At 37.4% G+C, this 27,379-nt stretch overlaps 1 protein-coding gene across 5 annotated transcripts in view; it reads right to left on the bottom strand.

Moving 5' to 3' along the window:
- EPB41L5 (erythrocyte membrane protein band 4.1 like 5) overlaps positions 1-27,379 on the bottom strand; it is a 157,619-nt gene that overhangs the window by 121,137 nt on the left and 9,103 nt on the right. For all 5 annotated transcript variants that reach the window (XR_006820281.1, XR_006820282.1, XM_046019079.1 and 2 more), the window contains exon 3: positions 15,237-15,341. Coding sequence is in view for 3 of the 5 variants with exons in the window: in XM_046019079.1 (XP_045875035.1) it covers positions 15,237-15,341 (105 nt within the window). In the remaining 2 variants the exon portion in view is untranslated. The remainder of the gene's footprint in view (positions 1-15,236; positions 15,342-27,379) is intronic.

The following is a 27,379-nucleotide window of genomic DNA, read 5'->3' as shown; positions in this document are numbered from 1 at the left end:
TATAACAAAACAGTAACAGATGCTATCTCTAGGGAGTGTATACTGCTGGTGATAAATTTTCTTTTTCTTCTTTGTGCTTTCCTCTATTTTCAACTTACTCTACGAGGAGCACATATTATTTATAATACTCACAGACCCTTTATTTTAGAATTTTATAAAAATAATTTACTTATATATAGGTTTAATATGGGGGTAGCATTAAAAAGTATATGGTCAACAGTCCCTCTACTCCCTGCAATAGGCCACCCCCCAAATACCCAATTTCTATCAGCACATGTACCCTCCAATAAGATGTTACTGGTTTCTGACTCCTTTCAGAGTTTCTTCAAACAGGGAAGGAGGAAAAAAAAATGTTTATACATGTTGATAAAACCTAGGGAACATTAACAATGGACTGAACATCAACAGGCTAACTATAAATTTTGACAGAATAAACTTTGAGGAATGTAAAGATGGAAACAATGTAAGATCACATGCTATTTCAAGAACAATCTACAGTCTTTCTTAGATGGTTATAACTTAAATTTGTTCCTGTTTAAGAACATATAAGGGCTAGTCTCAAAACTACACCTTTGGGGCACCTGGATGGCTCAGGGGGTTAAAGCCTCTGCCTTTAGCTCCTATCCTGATCCCAGGGTGCTGGGATCGAGCCCTGAATCCGGCTCTCTGCTCAACGGGGAGCCTGCTTCCTCCTCTCTCTCTGCCTACTTGTGATCTCTATCTGTCAAATAAATAAATAAAAATCTTAAAAAAATTTTTTTTTAATTAAAAAAAATACACCTTTAATCTTTAATTTGTACCCTACTATTCTAAGAAGCACATTAAACATAAAATCATTCCAGTGAGGGGCGCATGGGTGGCTCAGTGGGTTAAAGCCTCTGCCTTCAGCTCAGGTCATGATCCCAGGGTCCTGGGATCAAGTCCCGCATTGAGCTCTCTGCTCCACAGGGAGCCTGCTTCCTCCTCTCTCTCTGCCTGCCTCTCTGCCTACTTGTGATCTCTGTCAAATAAATATTTTTTTAAAAAAAAATCATTCCAGTGAGATAAAGGATCAGAGTTTTCTTCCAAGCAGGCATTTTAGTCTCTTCTTTACCTGCATATAATAGGAGCTTTAACATCTGCACTCCCTTAAGATGACCCAAACTCAGATAACGCATCAAGCACATTTTAAAGTGAAACTTAGGAGCTGGGGAGTTCTGAGTGAGGTTCTTCTGGGGGAAGGTCTGAGTTCATGTTTGCATATTCTCAAGTCTGTTTTCTTTCATCTCCTCCACATTCCAAGCCCAGGGACTGGAAAATTCAGAACTCAGAGACAGGCACTGATAGGATTTTCATCAATCAGGGCCTTTAGGAGTTGAATTTATATTACATTAGAAGATAAAGGTGAGAGCATACAGATATAGATTCTTGTATGCCTAGGGTAAAACTAATACAGTCCTCTTTCCCCATTATACCTTAAGGAAACAAACTCCCTTCTAATTTCCTAATTTTAAAGTGTGGTTGATAAACTTAGCCATCAAAGGATGTGGGAAGCCATCCTATTGAGCTGGGCATGAAAGAATTATTACCTGCATGTGTCTGAAATTATAAATAGTATGTAATCACAAACAACAGACATAACTAAATCAAATGAAGAATCACCTAGGGAGCTTCCAAAAACCTGACATGCACACACACCCTCATCCCCGTCCCTAAGCCCGCCTGTAAACAGCTCTTCAAGTAAATGATTCCTGATTTCTAACCACCTACACAGCTCTACTAAAGAAATGCCCTTCTACTTTTGCTCAAAGAGCAAAGACTTTAAAACAGAGAAATGTTAACCACCTTTCAAAGCAACTACATCTACAAAAAATATTTCTGCTTTGAAAAGTAGAGGTTTATGCTCTGAATTAAGATTGTTTTAAAGAAAATTTTAAACAATTAACAAAATGTTAAAAAATCTACACAATAAAAATGGAGAACCAACACAGTGCATTGCTGTAATCTAACTGAAAACACCTCAATTTAGTCTAAATTCATTATAAATTCTTCCTGGGTGATTACTTTCTTGGTGTTAACAGTCTGTGTTAGAGGACATTTCAAAAGAAGAGTTAGATAAGCCATTCAAGTATATTTCCCACTGTGCCTTTCTTCATATTATTAATATGCCCTCTTTTTTTTTTTTTTTAAAGATTTTATTTATTTATTTGACAGACAGAGATCACAAGGACGCAAAGAGGCAGGCAGAGAGAGAGGAGGAAGCAGGCTCCCCGCTGAGCAGGGAGCCCGATGCGGGACTCGATCCCAGGACCCTGAGATCATGACCTGAGCTGAAGGCCGAGGCTTTAACCCACTGAGCCACCCAGGCGCCCCTTAATATGCCCTCTTAAAATTCTTTTTTTTTTTTTAGATTTTATTTTATTTAATTGACAGAGAGAGAGATCACAAGTAGGCAGAGAGGCAGGCAGAGAGAGAGGAGGAAGCAGGTTCCCTGCAGAGCAGAGAGCCCGATGCGGGGCTCGATCCCAGGACCCTGAGATCATGACCTGAGCCGAAGGCAGCGGCTTAATCCACTGAGCCACCCAGGCGCCCCCCTCTTAAAATTCTTAAAAGTCAAATTCATAATGGAAATGGAGGTGAGGCAGGTTTTATATTCACTGTCCAGAGAGAGCATGTAATCTATTTTGGAATCTTTTTACAGTTCCTCCTTATTTAACAAATATATGTGTGCCTGTGTGTTACAATATGGACATATATTTAACATACACTATTTATTTCTACATATTTTTCACTCCCCACTATTTTATTGAATCCTATTGTTTGTGTTCGGTTCTTAGATGATGTATAATCCAATCACCTGCCAACAATGATAATTTTACCTCCTCCTTTCCAGCCTTTATAATAAAACTTCTGTAACTGCATTTGCTGGTACTTCTGTTATGAAATTAAATAGCACTGGTAATAATAGGCAAATTATCATCTTGTCTTTCATGGAAATGCTTCTATCACTCCTCTATTAATCTAGGGTGATTGTTATTGTTGTCACTGTTAATAATGAGGTATTTGCATAGAAAGAGAGTAAAGTGACTGAGTATTCACCAGGTCTGTTCTCTAGAGGTGCCACCTATATAGGCTGTGCCACATGTCCACTCAGCCCCTAAAATGTGAAAAAGCACGCCTCTAAAGTTGGATAGAGGTACACAGACTGAAAGGTCAATTCCATACTGGCCAAAGTCCATTATGTCTAGTTAAGGAATTCTGCTAGAAAGAAGAGGCTTAAAGGTCCACCAAAATACCACTTGATAAGAATTCTAAAGTGTTATCTGCACAACCTCAGATAAGTGAAGCTCAGCAAGACAAACACATCTCATACATTATGCCTGCAGTGCCTGAAATAGCTGAATTCTAAAACTGGAACAAGGATAGCCTCTTTAACTCAACGAGCTTGGATCTCCTATCAAGTGAAAGGACTGCTGCAGCCTCCAGGTACGCACTTCTAACACATTTACCCTGTGTTCCACTATACAATTAAGTGTTTTCTAGCTTTCGGCTTTGGATCTAACTTCTCCATTTTCATAGTGTTGTCTTCAAATGCCATAAACTTCAACTAATCAAGTTACTTTATTTTCTTTGTGGTAAAGATTTCAGTTTCAATCATTTTTGAATGTAGTTTCAATTAAGTATATGCCAAAGCAATAACAAGCATCAATGAAGGGTTAAACTGTTCAGAACTGGCACACAGCACATCAACTCAGATTCCACTGCCAGAGGCAAGACACATAGCCGAACCTGATTATCAACTGAGCAAGAAAGTACAATCCTCTTAAAACAAAGACAGGAAACAAATGGCATGAAAAACCACATATGACAAATTATCTCAACTGATACTGAATCATCCTTGCATTTTTTTTTCATTTTATTTTTTTTTAAAGATTTTATTTATTTATTTGACAGACAGAGATCACAAGTAGGCAGAGAGGCAGAGTGGGGGGGAGGGGTGGAAAGCAGGCTCCCTACTGAACTGAATCCCTGGACCTTGAGATCATGACCTGAGCTGAAGGCAGAGGCTTTAACCCACTGAGCCACCCAGGCGCCCCTCTTTTTTTTTTTTAATTAAAGATTTTATTCATTTATTTGACAGAAAGAGACACAGAGAGAGAAGGAACACAAGCAGGGGAGTGGGAGAGGGAGAAGCAGGCTTCCCGCTGAGCAAGCAGCCCAATGTGGAACTCAAACCCTATGACCCCAGGATCATGACCTGAATCAAAGGCAGATGCTTAGCGACTGAGCCACCCAGCAGCCCCTCATCCTTGCATTTCTGAGAATAAACTCAACCTGATCAAAATGTGTTACTTAATTTTAATAAGCTGCTGAATACTGTGTGCTGACAATTTACTTGGGATTTTTACACAGAGAACAAAGGAAGTTTAAACAATATATATATACAGAACCAATACAAGCTATCAAATCAACTTTTTAAAAAGGCAAAAAAAAAAAAAAAAAAAAACCCTGCTTCTTGGCCTTTTGGCTAAGATCAAGTGTAAAAAGGCAAAAAAAAAAAAAAAAAGTACTACCAACCTGTTAATTTTCCTGCTTTCCCAAGTAAAGGGGAAATGCTATCTTCTGTTCCCCTTTCCTGAAACATGACAAAAGTGTCTACACTCTAGATAACTCTAAGAAGTTAATGGACCAGGGGCACCTGGGTGGCTCAGCTGCTTAAGCACCAACTTTTTTTTTTTTTTTTTTAAGATTTTATTCATTTACTTGTCAGAGAGAGAGAAAGAGAGAGAGCACGCAAGCATGCACGCCCGCACAAGCAGGGGACCTGCAGGCAGAGGGAGAAGCAGGCTCCCTGCTTAGCAAGGAACCTGATGTATGACTCAATCCCAAGACCCTGGGATCATGACCCCAGCCCAAGGCAGATGCTTAACTGAGACACCCAGGCATTCCAAGTGGCAACTCTTGATTTCGGCTCTGGTCATGATCTCAGGGTCCTAAGACTGAGCCCTGAGTTGGGCTCTGCACTCAGCACAGAATCTGCTTAAGGAAGATTCTTTCCCCTCCCTTCCGTCCCTTACTCCCTCTCAAAATAAATGAAGAACAAAACAGAACAAAAAAACCTTGATGGACCAGTTAAAATTCTAAGCTCTAAATATGAAACTTGAAAAACTTCACCAACAGAGGGCACTAACAAAGGCCAGAGGGTTAAATCTAGGCCCTGACACTTAATTTGTTGGGCCCAGACTTTTTTTTTTTTTTTTAAGATTTAATTTTCATTTGACAGAGAAAGGGAGAGAGAGACAGACAGACAGGGAGAGAGCAGGGGGAGCAGCGGAGGGAGAGGGGGAGAAGCAGGCTCCCTGAGAGGATGCCCGATGTGGGGCTTGATCCCAGGACCCTGAAATCATGACCTAAGCTGAAGGCAGACACTTAATGACTGAGCCACCCAGGCACCCCTATTTTTCTTATTCTTTAAAAAACTTTATTATGAAATATTCACAGGAAGTTACAATGATAACAGTGAGAGGGCCTGTGTCCCATCCCCACCCTCCCCCAATGGTTACATCTAACATTAATAGTACAAATTAAAATCAGGAAACTGACGTTAGTACTATATGTCATTTTTTTTTTTTTAAGATTTTATTTATTTATTTGACAGAGAGAGATCACAAGTAGATGGAGAAGCAGGCAGAGAGAGAGAGAGAGAGAGAGGGAAGCAGGCTCCCCGCTGAGCAGAGAGCCCGATGCGGGACTCGATCCCAGGACCCTGAGATCATGACCTGAGCCGAAGGCAGCGGCTCAACCCACTGAGCCTCCCAGGTGCCCCCTATATGTCATTTTTACTACAAGTCTGGACTTCTGTAACTAATACCACTATCACTGTAAAGAAATATTCTATTAACAACAACAAAAAAAATGCTCACATGACTCCTGATAGTACACGTGATACAGTAATACACACTCACCCCCCCACCTCTAACTTCCTTAAACCTTAGCAACATTAGTATCTTCACAATTCTGTCTTTTCAAGAACATTATATAAGTGGAATTATATAGTATATGACCTTTTGAGATTGGGCTTTTTTCACTCATCATAATGCCCCTGAAATCCATCCAAGTTGTTCTGAGTATCCATAGAATCAATAGGTATTTTTCTATTGTTGAAGAGTGTTCACAGTTGATTTAATCAAACAACTACATGACCTTTTTTTTTTCCCAAGTTTTTTTCTAGTACAAATATAGCTGCTACGAATAATCATGCACAGGTTTTGTAGGAAATAAGTCTTCACTTCTCTGGGATAAATGGTCATGCATACAAATGCTGAATTATATGGTTAGTGTATATTTACTATTTTAGGAAAGTGACAGATTATTTTCCATAATGGCTATAACATTTTTATATTCTTGATAGAAATATATGAGAAGCCCAGTTTATCCACATCCTCAGTAGCACTTTGAATTGTCACTATTTTTATTTAGTTATTCTAAAACATGTGTGTGATGATGTCTCATCAAGGTCTTAACTTGCATTTCCCTGATACCTACTGATGCCTAATATCTTTTCATGTATTTGTCTATTATCTATATTCTCTTCGGTTAAATGACTCTTCATATCTTCCGTTTTCTAATTGTTGAGTTTAGGAGTTCTTTATATATTGAGCTCCTTGTCAGATACATGGTTTGCAAGTATCTTCTCCAGGTGTGTAACTTGGCTTTTTACCCTCTTAACAAGAGTTTTTCTCAGAGCAGAAGGTCTGAATCTTTGGGCACCTGGATGGCACAGTCAGTTGGGTGGCCAGCTCTTAGTTTCAGCTCAGGTCATGACCTCAGGGTCCTAGGACTGAGCCCCAAGTCAGGCTCTGAGCTCAACAGGGAGTATGCTTCCCCCTCTCTCTCTGCCTGCCTCTCTGCCTGCCTGTGATCTCTATCTGTCAAGTAAATAAATTAAAAATAAATAAATAAACAGAAAGTTTGATAAGAAAGTCTTGTCAATGTAACTAACACAAAAGAAAAAAAAATTAAAAAGAGACAAAGAAAAAAGAAAAACTTAATTACACTACTTAATCAAAGGATCAAAGTTAGTATCAGGACACTTGGGTGGCTCTGTTGGGTAAGCGTCCAACTCTTGATTTCGGCTCAGGTCATTATCTCAAGGTTGTGAGATCAGGCCCCATGTTAGGCTCCACACTGAGCCTGGAGCCTGCTTAAGATATTCTCTCTCAAAGTCAATTATTACATGGCTTCACTTACTTCTGGAACATAGCAAAAACATGGAGGACATTAGGAGAAGGAAAGGAAAAGTGAAGCGGGGGAAATCAGAGGGAGAGATGAAGCATGAGAGACTGTGGACTCTGAGAAACAAACTGAGGGTTTTAGAGGGGAGGGCGTGGGGGAATGGGTAAGCCTGGTAGTGGGTATTAAGGAGGACATGGATTGCATGAAGCACTGGGTGTTATATGTAAACAATGACTCTTGGAACACTACATCAAAAACTAATGAAGTATTATATGGTGACTAACATAACACAATAAAAATTTTTTTAATTCTCTCTCATTCTCTCTCTCTCTCTGTCTCCCTACCACCAAGGCCCCTCTCCATCCTGTCTGTTAAAAAAAAAAAAAAAAGATTCAAAGTTAAAAGTTAAGATCACCAGTAATGGGACAAAATAAAATTAAACGTCACTTCACAGAATAAGGAAACACCGCATCACTTCACCTATTTTCCTGCCAAAGTATCTAAGATTAACCTACTTCATGAGGAAACACCAGGCAAACCCAAACGGAGGTACAGCCCATAAAATAACTGTCCTGTATCTTCAAAAGTGTAAAAGTCAAGGTAAGACTAGGGGACCACAGTATTTCAAGATGAAGGCAAGTGAAGAAATCTAACAACTGAATGTAAAACATGATTCTGAACTAGACCCTTTGGCTATAAAGGACACTGTACAGACAACTGAAAAATATGAATGGAGTCTGAGGATTAGATGGTGGTAATGTCACAATGTCAACTTCCTGGCTTTGATGGCTGCACTAAGCTATACAGAATATACTTGTGGGAAAAATACACTCAAGAATTCAGGGGTAACGAGACATCTGCAACTCTTTCTCAAATAGTTCCACAAAAATATTTATTTACACTGTTCTTCCAACTTTTCTGTAAATATGACATTATTTCAACTACACATTAAATGTGTATGTGAACATAAAATGAGCTGGTATAAGCAAAAGTAAACAAGAGCAAACTCAGATTTTACATATTCATAGGAAGAAAAGTAAATGCATAATTCCAGTCATACATATTTTGGACTTATCTGAAATGACCAATAAACTAAACTTTAACACACTGATTTTACATATATAGGCATACATACATTATATTTAAGACTGAAATGTAGCACATAATTCCTTGATCATTTTTCAGGGTTTTTATTTTAATTACAGTATAGTTAACATACAGTGTTTTATTAGTTTCAGATGATATATAGTGATTCAACAATTCTGTACATTATTTAGTGCTTAAGTGTACTCATTAATTCCTATCACCTATTTTGCCCACCCACCTCCCCTCCGGTAACCATCAGTTTGTTCCCTATTAATTTTTTGTTAAAGATTTTATTTATTTGAGAGAGAGTGAGAGAGAAGGAGAGAGATCACAAGCAGGGGCAGGGGGAAGGGTAGAAGGAGAAGCAGACTCCCCACTGAGTAGAGAGCCCTATGCAGGACTCGATCCCAGGAACCTGGGATCCTGACCTAAGCCAAAGGCAGATGCTTAAGTGAATGAGCCACACAGGTGCCCTGTTCTCTATAATTAAGAGTCTGTAGGCTTCTCTCTCTTTTTTCCCCTTTGTTCATTTGTTTTGCTTCTTAAATTCCACATATGAGTGAAATAATCAAATGTATTTGTCTTTCTCTGACTTATTTTGATTAGCGTTTTATCTTCTAGCTCCATCCATGTTGTTGCAAATGGCACAGTGTCGTTCTTTTTTATGGCTGAGTAATATTCCACTGGAGATCTATACCACCTCTTCTTTATCCATTCATCTATCGCTGGACATCTGGGCTGCTTCCATAATTTCACTATTGTCAAATTAATGATGCTGCAATAAACACAGAGGTGTATATATCCTCTGAGTTAGTGTTTTTGTATTCTTTGGGTAAATAACCAATAGTGCAATTCCTGGATCATAGGGTAATTCTATTTTTTTTTTTTTTTTGAGGAACCTCTATACTGTTTTCCACAATGACTGCATCAGTTCGCATTCCCACTAACAGTATATAAAGTGTTCCTTTTTCTCCACATCCTCACCAACACTTGTTCCTTATTTTTTACTTTAGCCATTCTGACAGGTGTAAGGTGGTATCTCATTGTCGGTTTGATTTGCATTTCCCTGATGGTAAGTGAGGATGAGCATCTTTTCATGTATCTTTTGGTTATCTGGATGTCTTCTCTGCAGAAATGTCTACTCATGTCTTCTGCCCATTTGGATAATTGGATAATTTGTTTTTTTAAGATCTGAGTTGTAGAAGTTCTTTACATATTTTAGATACTAACCTTTTATCAGGTATGTCATTTGCAAATATATTCTTCCATTTTGTAGGTAACATTTTAGTTTTGTTGATTATTTCCTTTGCAATGCAGAAGTTTTTTATTTGCATGTAATCCCAATAGTTTATTTTTGCTTTTATTTCCCCTAATGCTGTTATGACTGATGTCAGAAAAACTACTACTACTTGTGCTCTCTTCTAGGATTTGTATGGTTTCAGGTTTCACATATAGGTGTTGAAAATCCATTTTGAGTTTAGTTTTGTGTATGACTTAAGAAAGTGATCCAGTTTCCTTCTTTTGCATGTAGCTGTCCAATTTTCCCAATACCATTTGTTGCAGAGGCTGACTTCCCCATTGTATATTCTTGCTGCTTTTGCCAAAGACCATGTAATTGTGGGCTTGTTTCTGAGCATTTTATCCTGTTCCACGGACTTAAGTGTTTATTTTGGCGCCAGTGCCATGCTGCGTTGATTACTGTAGCTTTGTAGTGTAACTTGAAATCTGGGATTGTGGTACCTCCAGCTCTTTCGTTTTCAAGACTGTTTTAGCTACTTGGAGTCTTCTGTGGTTCCGTACAAATTTTAGGATTATTTGTTCTAGCTCTGCATAGATGCTATTGATATTTTGATAGAGATTGCATTAAATCTACAGATTACTTTGGGTAGTAGGGACATTTTAACAGAATTTGTTCTCCCAATCCATAAGCATGGAATAATCTATTTCTTTGTGTTGTTCAAATTCTATCATCAATGTTTTACAGTTTTATGTTTTATAGTTACAGGTCTTTCGCTCCCTTAGTTAAGTTTATTCCCAGGTATTGGTGCAACTGTACCTGAGATTGCTTTCTTAATTTCTCCTGCTGCTGCTTCATTATTAGTGTATAGAAATGCACTAACAGTTTTTTGGTGGAGCCTTTAAGGCTTTCTATATACAATATCATGCATCTGCAAATAGTTGAAGTTTTACTTCTTCCTTACTCACCTGGATGTCTTTGGGGCACCTGGGTGGCTCAGTCGGTTAAGTATAGGATTTTGGCTCAGGTCATGATCTCAAACTCGTGGGACTGAGCCCCGCATCAGGTTCCCTGCTCAGTGGAGAGTCTGCTTCTCCCTCTCCCTCCTGCTCCTGCTTTCTCTTTTGCTCTTCTATCTCAAATAAATAAATAAATCTTTAAAAAACAAACCAAAAAAACCCACACCAATTTGAATGCCTTTTAATCCTTTTTCTTACCTGATTGCTAGGACTTTCAGTACTATGGTGAATAACAGTGTTGAGAGTGAACATCCTTGTCTTGTTCCCGATTTTGGAGAAAAGCTCTCAGTTTGTCAAAATTGAGTATAAGGTTAGCTGTCAGTTTTTCACATATGGCCTTTATATGTTGAGATATGTTCCTTCTAAATCTACCTCGTTGAGGGCTTTTATCATGAATGGATGTAGTACTTTGTCAGATGCTTTTTCTGCATCTACTGAAATGATCAAACGGTTTTTATCCTTTTTCTTACTGATACGTATCACATTGATTGATATGCCAATACTGAACTACCTTTGCATCCCGGGAATAAATTCCAAGTGATTGTGGTGAATGATGTTGGATTTGGTTTGCTAACACTTTGTTGAGGATTTCTGCATCTCTGTTCATCAGAGATGTTGGCCCATAGTTCTCTTTTTATGTAGTGTCTTAATCTGGTTTTGGTCATTTTTTAACCCTGCCTCAACATTCTTTGGATTCTACCCTTACACTAAATAAGACAAACAGACACGAAAATCATAGGGCTAACTTAGTTTACACAGATGACCCTAGCCAAAAACTTCACTTGATCAAGTTCACTATCTTCACCAATAAACCGACGGTTTGCAAAGTATCAATTTTGTTTTATTCTGGGGTTAAATCTGGCCACATGACAAATATCTTAGAGTCTTTTCTATGCTTACTGATATCATAAAATTGTAGAACTGTGTGAGTCAGCACTTTAAGAACATGTAAAGTTGGGTTTTTTTTTTAAAGATTTCTTTTATTTATTTGACAGACAGAGATCACAAGCAGGCAGAGAGGCAGGCAGAGAGAGAGGAAGGGAAGCAGGCTCTCCGCTGAGGAGAGAGCCCGATGTGGCTCGATCCCAGGACCCTGGGATCATGACCTGAGCTGAAGGCAGAGCCTTTAACCCACTGAGTCAACCAGGTGCCCCAAGAACATGTAAAATTTTATCTAGAGGTCATTTTGAATAGCTTTCATCTACCAACTACTGTTTTTCCAGTTCGATGCACATAGTGTATTTCAGTAACAGTGAAAACAAAAAGTAAATCTTACTAAAATTTAATCTTAATGCCTAGATTTCTGGGTTTAGAAAGGATAAGTTACAACTAAAAAGAGTAGGGATTAAAAGTTCTAGGGCGGGAGCTCCTGGGTAGCTTAGGGGGTTAAAAGCCTCTACCTTCCTCTCGGGTCATGATCCCAGGGTCCTGGGATTCGATCCCCGCATTGGGCTCTCTGCTCAGTGGGGAGCCTACTTCCCTTCCTCTCTCTCTGCCTGCTTGTGATCTCTGTCAAATAAATAAATAAAATCATTAAAAAAAAAATTCTAGGGTGCCTGGCTGGCTCAGAGGAGCATGTGGCTGCATTCTTGATCTCAGGGTCATGAGTTCAAGACCCATGTAGGGTGTAGAAATAGTTAAAGAAATAAAACCTTAAAAAAAAAAGGGTTCTAATACTGGCATTACTAAAAACTTATTATGACCAAAAGAAATGTGTATCAAATGATATGTGTATCAAATGAGGGCAAAAAAATTAATGGATCTAATAATTCAGTAATTACTGATATTAACAAAGAGTAAATAATACAACTTACCAAAGGCTGCATGTCTATTTCTTTCCCCCAATCACAATAACTCCCCACCCCGCTTATCTGTGGGAGATACATTCCAAGACCCCTGGTGGATGCCTGAAACCACAGACAGTACCAAACCCAATATATATTTTTTCCTATACATACTTTTAGAGTTTAATGTATAAATTAGGCACAGTAAGATATTAATAACAATAACTAGTAATAAAACAGAATAATTATAACAATATACCATAATAAAATTTTGTGAATGTGGTCTGACAGTATCTTATTGTTCTGTACTCACCCTTCTTCTCATGATGCCATGAGATGATAAAACACCTACATGATGAGATGAAGTGAGGTGAATGGTGTAAGCACTATGATGTAGCTTTAGGCTACCAATGACCTTCTGTCAGAAGGAAGATCATCTGCTTCCAGACTGGGGATGAACATGGGTAACTGAAACCATGGGAAGTGAAACCATGGATAAAGAGACTACTGTATTTATGTATCCTAAGGAAAGAAGGTACCTGAAACTTAATGCTGGCATATTTCTACCTCTTTTCCTTCACAACCCCTCAAAAAAAGGGAAGCTTTGAATTATTTATCCCTAACATCATTTATTTTTTCACTGATTGCAAGACTATAATTCCATTATTTGTATGATGACTGATGAATTATATTAAACTCAACAGTCAACCAAGTCTTTAGATCAAAGTAGTGCACCAGAATTTAATTTGATAAATGTTTTATATGTCCACTACATGCTGGGCAACAGAGGTAAGTAAGACTCATTCCCTGCCCCCAACAGATTTAGTCCAACTGGAGAGAAATAACATTAAAATGAAAAATAAAAGAAACACCTCCTCTACAAACTCCATCCAGAGATGAGAACTCTGTAACTATGGGAAATAGCTTTGCAAATATTTTCATGCATATGTGTGTACATATAACCACTTTTGTTTTTTTAAGATTTACTTATTTGACAGAGACACAGCAAGAGAGGGAATACAAGCAGGCAGTGTGGGAGAGGGGGAAGCAAGCCTCCCCATGGAGCCCAATGTGTGGCTCGATCCCAGAACCCTGGGATCATGACCTGAGCCGAAGGCAGATGCCTAAGGACCAACCATCCAGGCGCCCCTCTTTTTTTTTTTTAAATAGAAAAACTCAAATATATTGTTCTGTAACCCTTTTTTTCCTGCATTATTCTATGTCAATTAGTACACTTTAAAAGTCACCATTTTTAGGGGCGCCTGTGTGCTCAGTGGGTTAAAGCCTCTGCTTTCGGCTCAGGTCATGATCCCAGGGTCCTGGGATCGAGCCCCACGTCAGGTTCTCTGCTCAGCAGGGAGCCTGCTTCCTCCCCTCTCTCTGCCTGCTTCTCTGCCTACTTATGATCTCTGTCTGTCAAATAAATAAATAAATAAAATCTTTTAAAATAAATAAATAAATAAATGTCACCTTTTTTTTTTTTTTAAATGTCACCATTTTTAATGAGCTGCAGAGTATTCCATTGTATGGGTGTGCCGAAATGTAACCAGTACTCTTGTTCATGCTTAATTTCTTTTAACTCAGGAAAGGGGACTAAGGATATGGAAATTAGAGAAAAAAAAATTGTAGCCAGCATTATTAACAGCAATAAATTTAGCCAAGATGTTCTATAAAGCCAACAAAGGAGTTCATCTCCAAAACGTGTGAGTTTTTAATATTATCTTACAGAGGTATTCTAGTTTAGTTCTAGTTTATTAATCACACCAAATGAATGTATGAATGAATGCCCCACTCCAAAAAGAACTTGAGATTTCTTATATATTGTTCCTGTGAGTCCTAGATACTACAGTTAATGTGTCACTAAACACATACACATACATACACACTCCTCCATCACAGACTTCCAGAACACAAAGCTTGGTGTCTTAATACCCTTATCTCTACTCCTGCCCCACCCCCTCCCTGCTACTGTGAATGTCCTATTCCAGGCCTTAATATTACTTTTATCCCCGGGATCTGCAATGACGCTTTCTGACTTCAATCTCTGCCCATTCCAAATAATCCTATACAGTATTTCTATATAATACTTCCTGAAGCAAAATATGACCTCCTTGCTCAAAAAAACCCTAATCCAAATTATTAGAGAATAAATATTGCCTATCTATTATTTAATACTCTTGGTATTCAGTTTGGATGATAAGGTCCCTAAACCACCTTCTAATCTTATCTTCTACTACTTTGTCTCAAACACTCTCCAGTCAAATCCTAGTATAATAGATCTCTGAAAAGCTTCCAACTTCCTACCTATCATATACACATTCCTCTCATCTGAAAAGCACATGGTCGAAGAACATTTATAGAATCAAAGATCAGGAAGGGATTTTAAAGATAACCTAGACTACTCACCTTAATTTGCAAATTAGTAACTTTTATCACTTACGTAAGAACCCACAAATCTCCTATTTTAGCTCCCTTTCCATTACACAGTGGTTCTCAAACTTTAGTATGCCCAACAACCAACCCAGTGGTTATTAAAAAGACAGATTTCCTAGGCTCGGCTGGAAAGATCATGCTCTAATGATATGGGCTAGGGCCAGGACTCATATTTTTTTAACAAACGCTTCAGGTTATTCTGAAGTGGTCAAAACTTCAGACCATAAGAAAATCAGAAGAAAAAGAGAATGCAGTAAGAATATACAGCCTTCTCTGCTCAGCGGAGGGCCTGCTTCCCTTCCTCTCTCTCTGCCTGCCTCTCTTGTGATTTCTCTCTGTCAAATAAATAAATAAAATCTTACAAAAAAAAAAAAGAATATACAGCCTTGCAGCACTTAGCATGTCATCTGAAATTTTCCATTTTTGCTCCCACACTGGAAGTTCCAAAAAACAACTACTCACTGCTACTTGTGCAGAATCCATAAATCTCAGTCCAAAATAGTCACTTTCGATAAGGTCCAAATGGTACATTATCTGATCAAAGAGCTCTTGTCCTTTGGCTTTTTTCTGAAATGGTAAGAAAAGAAATTAATCAACAAATGACTCATGAGATCAACAAGCCAGAACTGGAGATAGTTTTAGTTATACAAGGTTTAGGGGCGCTAGGTGGCTCAGTCAGCTGAGCATCTAACACTTGATTTCGGCTCAGGTGATGATCTCAGGGTCCTGAGATCAAGCCCCACACTGGACTCCACACTCAATGGGGAGTCTACTTGAGATTCTCTCTCTGCCCCTCCCCTGGCTCGTGGACATGCTTCTTTTTCTCTCTCTCAAATAAACAAATCTTTACAAAATCTGTTTTTTTTTTAAAAATTACTTGGAATACCAAAAATACTGCCATATATCAGGTAACGTGTAAGTACTAAAATTTTCCAGTAAACTACTTAAGGCCAAAAGAGAATTTGTGATGTATATGCACTTTTTTTTTTTTTTTAAGATTTTATTTATTTATTTGACAGACAGAGATCACAAGTAGGGAGAGAGGCAGGCAGAGAGAGAGAGAGAGAGAGAGAGAGGAGGAAGCAGGCTCCCTGCCCAACTTAGAGCCCGATGCAGGGCTCGATCCCAGGACCCTGGGACCATGACCTGAGGGAAAGGCAGAGGCTTTAACCCACTGAGCCACCCAGGCGGCCCTGTATATGCACTTTTGCAGAAAGTGTTACTTCCTATCAACCAACAAACATCACCTTGTACTAAACAGTGTACAGAGAAACTCTTATTTTGTCTTGCCAATTTTTAAGAGTCCCTAATTCAAAGGTGCTTTATAATGTCATTGGAAAGAGAAACAAGAAAACTTAGAACACTGAAGTATGAATCATGTAGAACTAACTATATACTTGCCAACAGATTTTAGAGACAAGATAGTCACAGAGACTAGAATCATCAGTGAAAACTTGGAGATAGCCTTAGATGGAAAACAATATAAGGCAGAAAAGAGCAGATAAAAAATGGAAGGTGGGAAGAAAAATGGGACAATGAAAAAATACAGACATCAATAGAGAAGATACCAAATGGGGAGGGAGGGTCAGCAATAAGCAAAGAAACTTATTTGGAAAAAGCAGTTCTCAAGAGTGGTCTCAGGACCCAAAGGTTTCCCCAGATACTTTCAAAAGATCCATAAGGTCCCTAGGATCCTCTCATGTAGTAAGTCAATTAAAACAATATACTGCAACAGAGTAAATGCAAAAGCAGAAAAGAGGACCTAAGTATGTTCTCTTAAACCAGACATTAAAGAGATACACAAAAATGCGTAAGACAATGCTACTCTTCTCACTAAACTCTTTGGTTGTTTAGTAAAATAGCTGTTTTTCACAAAAATACTTGTATGTTAAAAAAAAAATACTTGTAAGTTACTAGGGCACCTGGATGGCTCAGTGGGTTAAGTGTCTGACTTTGACTCAGGTCATGATCTCAGAGTCCTGGGACCGAGCCCTGCATCAGGCTCCCCACTGAGTGGGGAGTTGGCTTTTCCCTCTCTCTGCCCTGCCCCCACCTGATGCTCTTACACGTACCTGCCTACTTTCTCTCAAATAAAATAAATAAAATCTTTTAAAAAAAATTTGTATGTTACTTATAACACAAGGGGTAGATTACTACTATTTTAAAATTAACCAGTAGATAAATTTTTTTAATTTTTCAGTTTTAATTTCTAGTAAGGTAATTATCAGTCATTTACTAATAATTTTATGCCAATTAACTTTAGATTTCCCTAAGAGATTGGAAGTGAAAAATCTGAGAATAATGCCTACGGGCTTCTCAGGATACTTGCCCTATTTAAGAGTCTACAGTTTTAAACTAATTCTGGATATACAATTACTAACGAACTAAAGTTATTTGGATTCCATTCCCTTGACCCTCTTTTCTCAAAAACAAACCAAAAAACTCATTTGCCTCATTTCTCTATTATAGGCTTGACAGAAACATTCTTAAGCAATCTGGGGGACAAACTGCGGTTTATTTTATGCTATGTAATCTGTACTGATTTAAAAATATGACTTACATTTATATATTGGAGTTGAAACAGAAGTTTTAATACAGATTAAAAAACTTTACAAGTTTTCTCTAGAAAAATCAATTCTTAAAAGTAGTTTCAGAAGTGAATAATGCTGTTTGAACTCCTTTAACCTCTCTAGTTTTTAATTTATATCAGTTCAGTTTAAATAACTTTTCAGGGGGCGCCTGGGTGGCTCAGTGGGTTAAGGCCTCTGCCTTCGGCTCGGGTCGTGGTCCCCGGGTCCTGGGATCGAGTCCCGCATTGGGCTCTCTGCTCGGCGGCGAGCCTGCTTCCTCCTCTTTCTCTGCCTACTTGTGATCTCTGTCAAATAAATAAATAAAATCTTTTTAAATAAATAAATAAATAAATAACTTTTCAGGGCCCTACCAATTAATAATCCCTATAAAGTATGTATTAGAGAGAAACTAATCTTACTGGCTAAGCAGTGTGTTGTATTACACAGTGTAAATTTGCATTTTGGAATTTTAAAATTATGTAAGGTAATAGTATTATGAATGGTTTAAAAATGTGTAGTGACCAGAGGACATTAGGTGGAAAGAAATGAGTTGGGGGAAATTAGAGGGGAGACTGAGAGAGACTATGGACTCTGAGAAACAAACTGAGGGTTTTGGAGGGGAAAAGGGTGAGGGGTTCGGAGGGCCTGGTGGTGGCTATTATGAAGGGCATTGTATGCATAGAGCAGTGGGTGTGGTGCGTAAACAATGAATCTTGGAACACTGATAAAATAAAGTAATTTTTTTTTAAATGTGGTATTTTAAGTGATCCACCAATAAGTCAGAAAAACTATATTTTTAAATATGTTTTTTAAAGTGCCTTTTGAACATTTTTAAGCAATGGATTTAAACAACCGCATAAAATAAATTACCATGCTTAAAAAAAAATAAGGTAACTATCAATAGATACAACCCACATAAGCAAAAGCATTACTGGGATCTCAATTTTCAATGATTTTCATACACAGCCTACCCATGCCCCTCCTCCTATGGAATTTTAAATTATGATTTAGGGTATTTCTTGTAAAATATATATATGCACATACACATACTAAACATATACAATTTTTTTTTACTAAATCATCAATCTCTGCTTTTTAATGGACATCTTTATTTCAATTTATATTTTTGCTTTTCCTGCACTTTTTACCACCTTTCTTTCTGATAAAGAGCTATCCATGTATCCCTTTACCAAGAGAATAATTTTACCATGCCCTCATTCCCATGATCTCAGCCAATTCTCATGTTTATGAACATACTTTCTCTCATTTCTTTTCTCTGGTTGTGGCTAATTTGTTTAAGACAACAATCTTTATTTTAGTATTTTGAGCATTCTTTACACTCTTTAATGTATACACCACATAGATCTAATAGCATCTGCTAGATTTCTCTGCTCACTTGAGTTCTTCCTACAGAAATGTCCCCCATGAAGGACTTTGTATGGATAATCTTTAAAGGTCTTCTCTGTTTGAGAATATTTTAATCATACTCTTACACCTGAATGACAATTGTCTCCTTATAAAATTCAAGGTTCAAAGTTATTTTCTTTCAATACTCTCAATATTCCAAATGTATTACTCTTTTTCTTGCAGCTTATACTGTTGTTGAAAGTACGATGACAATCTGAATTCTGATCCTTAATATGTTATTAATTTTCTTGGTAAGCTTTAGGCGTCTCTATCTTTGATAGTCTTACATTTCAGTATAATGTGATTAGGTGTGGGTTTTTTTCCTTAACTGTAACTTAATATTTGGTATTTTATCGGGCTTTTAAATCTGCGATCTTTCATCTCTCTTTAATTCTGGGAAAACAATCTATTTCCTTAAGTATTTTTCCTCTATTTTTCTCATTTTAAATTTCCTACATAAGTGCTGGCACTTCTACTTTCTTTTTTTCTTAAACATATGTTCATTTAATATTCACATTTATTCTGATGATTATGGTTTATTTGTCCACTTAACAAATACTTAATATAGAAAAGGTTCAGAAAGTTCTAGTAATGACAAAATTGCACAGCTAAAAAATGACAGTGTAGAATTTGAATTTTGCTGTCTCCCAAGCTCCAATTCCCTAAGGATTACACACCACAAATAGATTTGACTTGGAATGTCACCTCTCAGATCAATTAGATACCCCCAACTTCTTATCACAACCTTATCTCTAAAGTTACTCTCAATGACTAGGTTCTCCAACTACATGGAAACTTCTGGTACACTGGCCCCACTTATTAACATTCATCAGCCTCCTTCCTTTTTTTTAACACAATACAAAATATGCCATTTTAGCATATGCAACTCAATGCCATTAAATACATTCCCAGCGTGTACAACCATCACCATTTTGATTTCCAGAACTTTTCATCAAACCAACCAGAAACTCAGTACTCATAAAACAACCATTCCTCACACTCTTTCCCTTCAATCCCTAGTAACCTCTTTCCTACTTTCCGTGGCTTGTGAATTTGCCTATTCTACATATGTTACATAAGTAGAATCATACAATCTATGTCTTTTTGTGACTGGCTTATTCATTTAGCATAATGTTTTCAAAGTTCATCCATGTTGTAGCAGGCTATTCCACATTATGCATATACCATGTAGTTTATCCATTCATCTGTTGATGAACATCTGAGTTGCTTCCACTTTTTGGCTATTGTGAATACTGTTATGAATAATGATATACAAGTATCTGTTTTGAGTCCCTGCTTTCAATTCTTTGGGTATATAAGTAAGAGTGGAATATGATAATTCTATGTTTAACTTTTGAGAAACCGCCCAACTGTTTTCCATAGTAGCTACATCATTTTGCAATTCCACCAGCAACGCATAAGCTTCCAATTTCTCCACATGCTCCCCAACATTTGTTATTTTCTGGGGCTGTTTTGGTTTATTTTGTTTGATACAATCACCCTAATAAGTGTGAAAGGGTATCTCATGTGATTTTGATTTGCATTTCCCTAATGCCAGTAATGCTGAGGATACTTTCATGTGCTAATTAAACAACTGCGACTCTCTTAAAAAAAAAAAAAAAAAAAAAAAAAAGATTGTTTTGAAGATTTTATTCAGTCATTTGAAGCCCCAATGTGGGGCTTGATCCCAGGACCCAGAGATCATGAGTTAAGCCGAAGACAGACAATTAACCATCTGAGCCACCCAGGCACCCTCCACCCCTTTTGAAATAAAGATTTTATTTGTCAGAGAGAGAGAGAGCAAGCACACAGAAGGGGGAGTGGCAGGCAGAGGGAGAAGCAGGCTCCCAATAGAGTAGGGAGCCTGATGTGGGGCTCAATCACAGGACACCGAGATCATGACCTGAGCCAAAGGCAGACACTTAACCAACTGAGCCACCCAGGTGTCCCAAGCATTTGCATATTTTCTTTGGAGAAGTATCAATTCAAGTCCTTCACACATTAAAAAGAAAAATTTTATTGAGGTGTAGCTGACATATAATATTAGTTTCAGGTGTACACCATAGTGATTCAACAATTATATAAAGTACAAAATGCTCACCACAGTAAATGTAGTTACCATCTGTCACCATACACAATTATTCCAATATTACTGACTATATTCTCTCTGTTGTACTTTTTATCACCCTAACTTATTTATTTCATAACAGCAAATTTGTACCTCTTAATCCCCTTTATCTATTTTGCTTCCCTGCTTATTACCCCATTATAAATTGAGTTTTCAGCTGCATCTAGACCATCACTTACTGCTTATATTCTTCTTTTCCTTTCTCCTAACGAATTATTCCAGGTCACCACCTCTTTCAAACCCAGTTCTCACTTCACATCCTATTTTCTGAAGATTAAAACCAACAAGATATTACCTTTTCATCAGCCTTCCATCTTTCCCAGCATAAGATGGTGCTCCTTTCCAGAATGTTCATTCTACATTATCTACCTGTACCTGTAAAACCAATTCCTGAGATACATTTTTCCTATTCATTTGACAAACTCAGATCTCCTTATCCAGCCATTCTCTAACTGCTGTTGTTTCCTTCCTTCCTTTTACTACCAAATCTCATGGCAATCCCTCAACTTCCCTCATGCCCTTCCCCAAAAACTAAACAATATTTATTATTTTTAAGACTTTATTTATTTATTTGACAGACAGAGATCACAAGTAGGCAGAGAGGCAGGCAGAGAGAGAGAGGAAGGGAAGCATGTGGGAATCGATCCCAGGACCATGAGACCATGACCTGAGCTGAAGGCAGAGGCTTAACCCACTGAGCCACCCAGGTGCCCTGGGTTGTAACAGTTCTTTATATATTCTAGACACAAGTGCTGTGCTCGCTTCGGCAGCACATATACTAAAATTGGAACGATACAGAGTAGACACAAGTGCTTATCAAATATGTAACCTGCAAGTATTCTTTCCCTTTCTATGGGAGAATCTTTTCACTTTCTTGATAATGGCCTTTGTGACATGAAAGTTTTTAATTTTGATACAAGTCCAACTTATTTTTTCTTATTTTGTTATTCATGTTTTTGGTATCATATCTAAAAAACTGGTGCCAAATCTAAGGTCATGAAGATTTATCCCTATTTTTTGTTCCATGGCCTTAGCTCTTATGTTTAGGTCTTTGATCAATTTTGAGTTAATTTTTGTATATGGCATGACCTAAAGTTCCCACTTCACTTCGTTCTTTTGCATATGGCTATCCAGTTCTCCTAACACCACTTGTTGAAAAGACCATTCTTTCCCTCAGTGAATGGCTCTGGCACCCGTGTCATAAATCAACTGACCATAACCAAAGCAATCTTTTTTTTTTTTTTTAGATTTTATTTATTTATTTGACAGAGAGAGAGAGATCATCAGTAGGCAGAGAGGCAGGCAGAGAGAGAGAGAGAAGCATGCTCCCTGCTGAGCAGAGAGCAGGATGCGGGGCTCGATCCCAGGATGCTGAGATCATAACCTGAGCCGAAGGCAGAGGCTTTAACCCACTGAGCCACCCAGGCGCCCCGTAACCAAAGCAATCTTAAGGAATAACAAAGCTGGAGATCTCATGATCCCAGGTTTCAAACTATACTACAAAGTTAATGTTAATAAAAATAGTATGGTACTGGCACAAAAACAGACACATAAATCAATGGAACAGGACAGAGAGCCCAGAAATAAATTCATTCTTATATGGCCAATTAATCTACAATAAAGGAAGCAAAAATACACACCACAGAAAAGACAGTCTCCTCAATAAATGGCATTGGGAAAACTGGACAGCTACATGCAAAAGAGTGAAAGTGGACCAGTATCTTACACTATATACAAAAATTAACTCAACATGGATTAAAGATTTAACTATAAGACCTAAAACCATAAAACTCCCAAAAGAAAATGTAGCCAGTAATCTCTCGGACCCTGGCCCTAGCAATATTTTTCTGGTTTAAGTCCCCTCAGGCAAGGGAAACAAAACAAAAAGAAACTAATAAAACTATACCGAACTAAAAAACTTTTGCACAAACAAGGAAAACCATCAACAAAATGAAAAGGCAACCTACTGAATGGTAAAAGACATTTACAAATGATATTCCGGTAAGAGGTTAATATCCAAAATATATAAAGAACTCACACAACTAAATACCAAAACAAAAAAAAAGACAAAAACAAAAACAATAAACAAACAAAAAAAAACCCACAAATAATTCAATTAAAAAACGGGGAGAGGACCTAAAATAGACATTTTTCCGAAGACATACAGATGGCCAACAGACACATGAAAAGATGCTCAACATCACTCATCATCAGGGAAATGCAAATCAAAACCACAGTGAGATATCACCTCACACCAACCAGAATGGCTAGTATCAATAGGACAAGAAATAAGTACTGTGGAGGATGCGGAGAAAAGGGAACCCTCATGCACTGCTAGCAGGATGTAAACTGGTGCAGTCACAATGGGAAACAGTAGAAAGGTTCCTCAAAAAATTAAAAACAGAAATACCACATGATCCAATAATTCCACTGCTAAGTATTTACACAAAGAAAACAAAAACACTTATTCAAAAAGAGAAATGCACCCCATGTTTACTGCAGCATTATTTACAACAGCCAAAATATGGACGCAACTTAAACGTCCACCAATAGATGAACCAATAAATATGTGGCGTATATACGTGATGGAATATTACTCAGCCAGAAAAAAGGAATGAAATCCTGCCATTTGCAACAACATGGATGGACCTAGGAGGTATTAAACTAAGGAAAATGAGTCAGACAGACAAAGACAAATACCATGAGATTTCACCTATATGCAGAATCTAAAACACAAATGAACAAAACACACAAAAAACCAGATTCATGAATACAGAGAATAAACTGATGATTGCCAGAAAGGTAGGTGGGGGGATAGACCAAACAGATGAAGGGGATTAAGAGGTAGAAACTTCCAGCTATAAAATAAATAAGTCATGGTGATGAAAATATAGCATCAGGAATATAGTCAATAATAGAATAAATATATATAAAGAATAAATATATAATAAAATAAATATATAGATAAATAAATAGATGAATAAAAATAAATAATAGAATAAACATATATAAAGAATAACAACTCTGTACGGTGACAGATGGTAACTACTTAGCATTTCATAATGTGTATGTAATTGTCCACATTGTGTTATACACAATATAATACTGTATGTTGGGGCGCCTGGGTGGCTCAGTGCGTTAAAAGCCTCTGCCTTCGGTTCAGGTCATGATCCCAGGATCCTGGGATCAAGCCCTACATCAGGCTCTCTGTTCAGCGGGGAGCCTGCTTCCTTCCCTTCCTCTCTCTCTGCTGCCTCTCTGCCTACTTATGATCTCTGTCGAATAAATAATCTTTATTAAATAAATGAATAAATAAATATCTTAAAAACAAATACTGTATGTCAACTATATTTCAATTAATTTTTTAGTTTTTAAAAAACTTTAAAAAGCAGATAAGAACACTATAGACATTTTCCAAAGAAGATGTACAAATAACAAATACACATTTAAAAAGATGCTCATCAGTAATCATTAGGAAACTACAAATCGAAAGCACAAATGAGGTATCACTTCACACCCACTAGGATGACTATAATTTAAAAAATGGAAAGTAACAAGGGCTGAGGATGTAGAGAACATGAAACTGTCCTACATTGCTGATGGGAATGTAAAATGATACAGTTGCTATGGAAAACAGTTCCACAAAAAATTAAACCTGGAACTATCATATGACCCAGCAATTCGACCCTCAGGTATCATATCCCAAAGAATTAAAAACAGGTACTACAACAAACACTTGAACATGAATATTCACAGCATTACTATTCACAGTTGCTAAAAGATGGAGAAAACCCAAATGTCCATCAACTGATGAATGGATAAACAAAATATGATTTATCATACAATGGAGTATTAGTCAACATAAAAAAGAATGAAGTACTGATAAATGTCACAGTACAGATGAACCTCAAAAATATTAGGCTAAGTTAAAGAAAGGTCACAGATTGGATAATATTCCATTTATATAAAACATCTAAAACAAGCAAATCCTTAGAGAAAGAAAACCAACTAGCAGTTATCAGGGGCTAATGGGAGTTACAGAGTTTCCATTTGGGATGACAAAAATATCTTAGAACTAAACAGGGGTGATGGCTGTACAACAGTGATTGTACTAAACACCAATGAATTATGCACTTTTTGAGAAGTTTTATTTATTGAAGTAATCTATACACCCGACATGAGGCTTGAACTCATGACCCCAAGATCAACAGTCACACATTCCTCCAACTGAGCCAGAGAGACTCCCTGAACTTTAAAATAGTTAATTTTATGGGGTGCCTGAGTGGCTCAGTCAGTTAAGCATCTGTCTTCTGCTCAGGTCATGATCCCAGAGTCCTGAGATTGAACCCAGCCCTGGGATGGAGCCCCATGTTGGGCTCCCTGATCAGCAGGGAGTCTGCTTCTCTCTCCTTTCCTCACCTCCCCCATCCTGTGCTCTCTAGCTTGCTCTCTAACAAAACCTTTAAAAAATTAAATAAAATGGTTAATTTTATTTTATAGCCACTTTTCTTCAATTCAAAAAAATTATTCATTAAAAAACATCTTAAGAAACATCCCCTCCAAAGAAACAACTGACCACAGATGTATGGGTTTACATCTGGATTCTCTATTCTGCTGCAATAATTTATGTGTCTATTCTTTTTTTTTTTAAAGATTTTATTTTTAAGTAATCTCTACACCCAGTGTGCAGCTTGAACTCACAACCCTGAGATCAAGAGTCGCATGCTCCACTGAGCCAGCCAGGCACCCCCATCTGTCTATTCTTGGGCCAGTAGCACACCATCTTGATTACCATTGTTTTACACTGAGGCTTAAAACTAAGTGTGAATCCTACTACTTTGTTCTTTTTCAGTATTATTTTGGCTATTTTAAGTCCCTTGCAATCCCACATGAATTTTAAAATAAGCTTGTTGGGCACCTGGGTGGCTCAGTGGGTTAAAGCCTCTGCCTTCAGCTCAGGTCATGATCCCAGGATGGGATAGAGCCCCAAGGCAGGCTCTCTGCTCAGCGGGGAGCCTGCTTCCCTTCCTTTCTCTCTGCCTGCCTCTCTGCCTACTTGTGATCTCTGTCAAATAAATAAATAAATAATCTTTTTAAAAATAAATAAATAAATAAAATAAGCTTGTCAATTTCTACAAATAAATCAACTGGTATTCTGGAGGGGATTATGTTGAATCTGTAGATCAATTTGGGGTGTACTGCCATCTTAACAATGTTAAGTTTTCATAAACATAGGATACCTATAAATGTTATTTATCTAAAAAGGTTTAACTAGGCAAGGGCTATATAATTAAAGCCTTCAGTGCCTATATCAGCAAAGTAGATGTATTAAATTATTATCAACTGATTAATCATTTTTTATTAATTTAAAACTTGGGAGATGCAGAATGATAAAAGACCATTTACTAAACAATACTAAGTTCATAAATCAAAGTTTCTGTGGCATTTCCAAGAGAAAATTTAAAAGATCGAAGTTAGAAATTTCTACCTGATGCTTTTATCATTCACTGAAAGGCATTAGGCATTCTCATTGTAATTAGTTCTTTAAAAAGGGAGGGGGGAGCCCAGGTAGAAGGTCCTTAAATTCCTCTCCCAGTTTTGAGATGAAGACAGCAGGAGGAAAAATGACCATTACTATTGGTATATTTTAATCTGAAATCCATGTATCTAAATTATCTATTTAATCACAGATAATCACTTACATATTGCCTGGGCAATCATCTTAGTTCCACTATGGCTTGTTATGATCACTAGTGACCTTAATCCTAGTGGAAAAGGAGTATGTGCTTCATCCAATTTTCAAAATCAATTTTAAATCCTCTTTTGGAATCATACTAGACTGGCTGAGAAGCTAAATCAAGAAAAAGGGAAAACTTTCTTTTTAGAAATTAATATTCCTCTGGTCTATTTTTTTCTTTCAGTAAACCAGTTTAGCTGGCAGGCCAATGCCCATTTTAAACTCATGCAAGCATCTAGAATTAGATCTTAACTCTAGGATTTCACCTGCAGAGCTGAAAAGGCAATTGTTCTACTCCCACAAAAAGTCAAATTTAAAACTCTCGGCTTTTTCCACTACAATGGTCTACATGAGAGGTCAGCTAACATTTCTGGCCATCCACCCTACTGAGCATATCAGGCATAGGAAACCATTCTATAGCAGTCACTAGTCATTTGTTCCACTGCTTTAGAACCTCATGCTGTTTCTCCTCCACAAAACACTGCCTCTTTAAAAAGATCCTTTACCAAGTCTACTTTCCTAGTATTTCCTAGCCTCTCCATCCACAACCCAGAAGACTTCATACTTCAAACATTAGGTAATATGAAACTTCTTTCCAGTCTCTTACACAGCAATCCCGAGCTTTTTATCACATATCTAATGTATTTTAACAGAGTTATTACACAAAACCCTTAAGATACTTATCAAGAAAAAAATGAATATGAAAACTCCTCAAAGAGATATCATGTATTGGAATGCTTGACAAACCCTCAAGAAGCCCTTA

This window comes from Meles meles, chromosome 9 (assembly GCF_922984935.1).
Source record: "Meles meles chromosome 9, mMelMel3.1 paternal haplotype, whole genome shotgun sequence".
Classification (NCBI taxonomy): Eukaryota; Metazoa; Chordata; class Mammalia; order Carnivora; family Mustelidae; genus Meles; species Meles meles.
The sequence above is the reverse complement of the archived record's forward strand: the minus strand, read 5'-3'. Positions and strand labels throughout refer to the sequence as shown.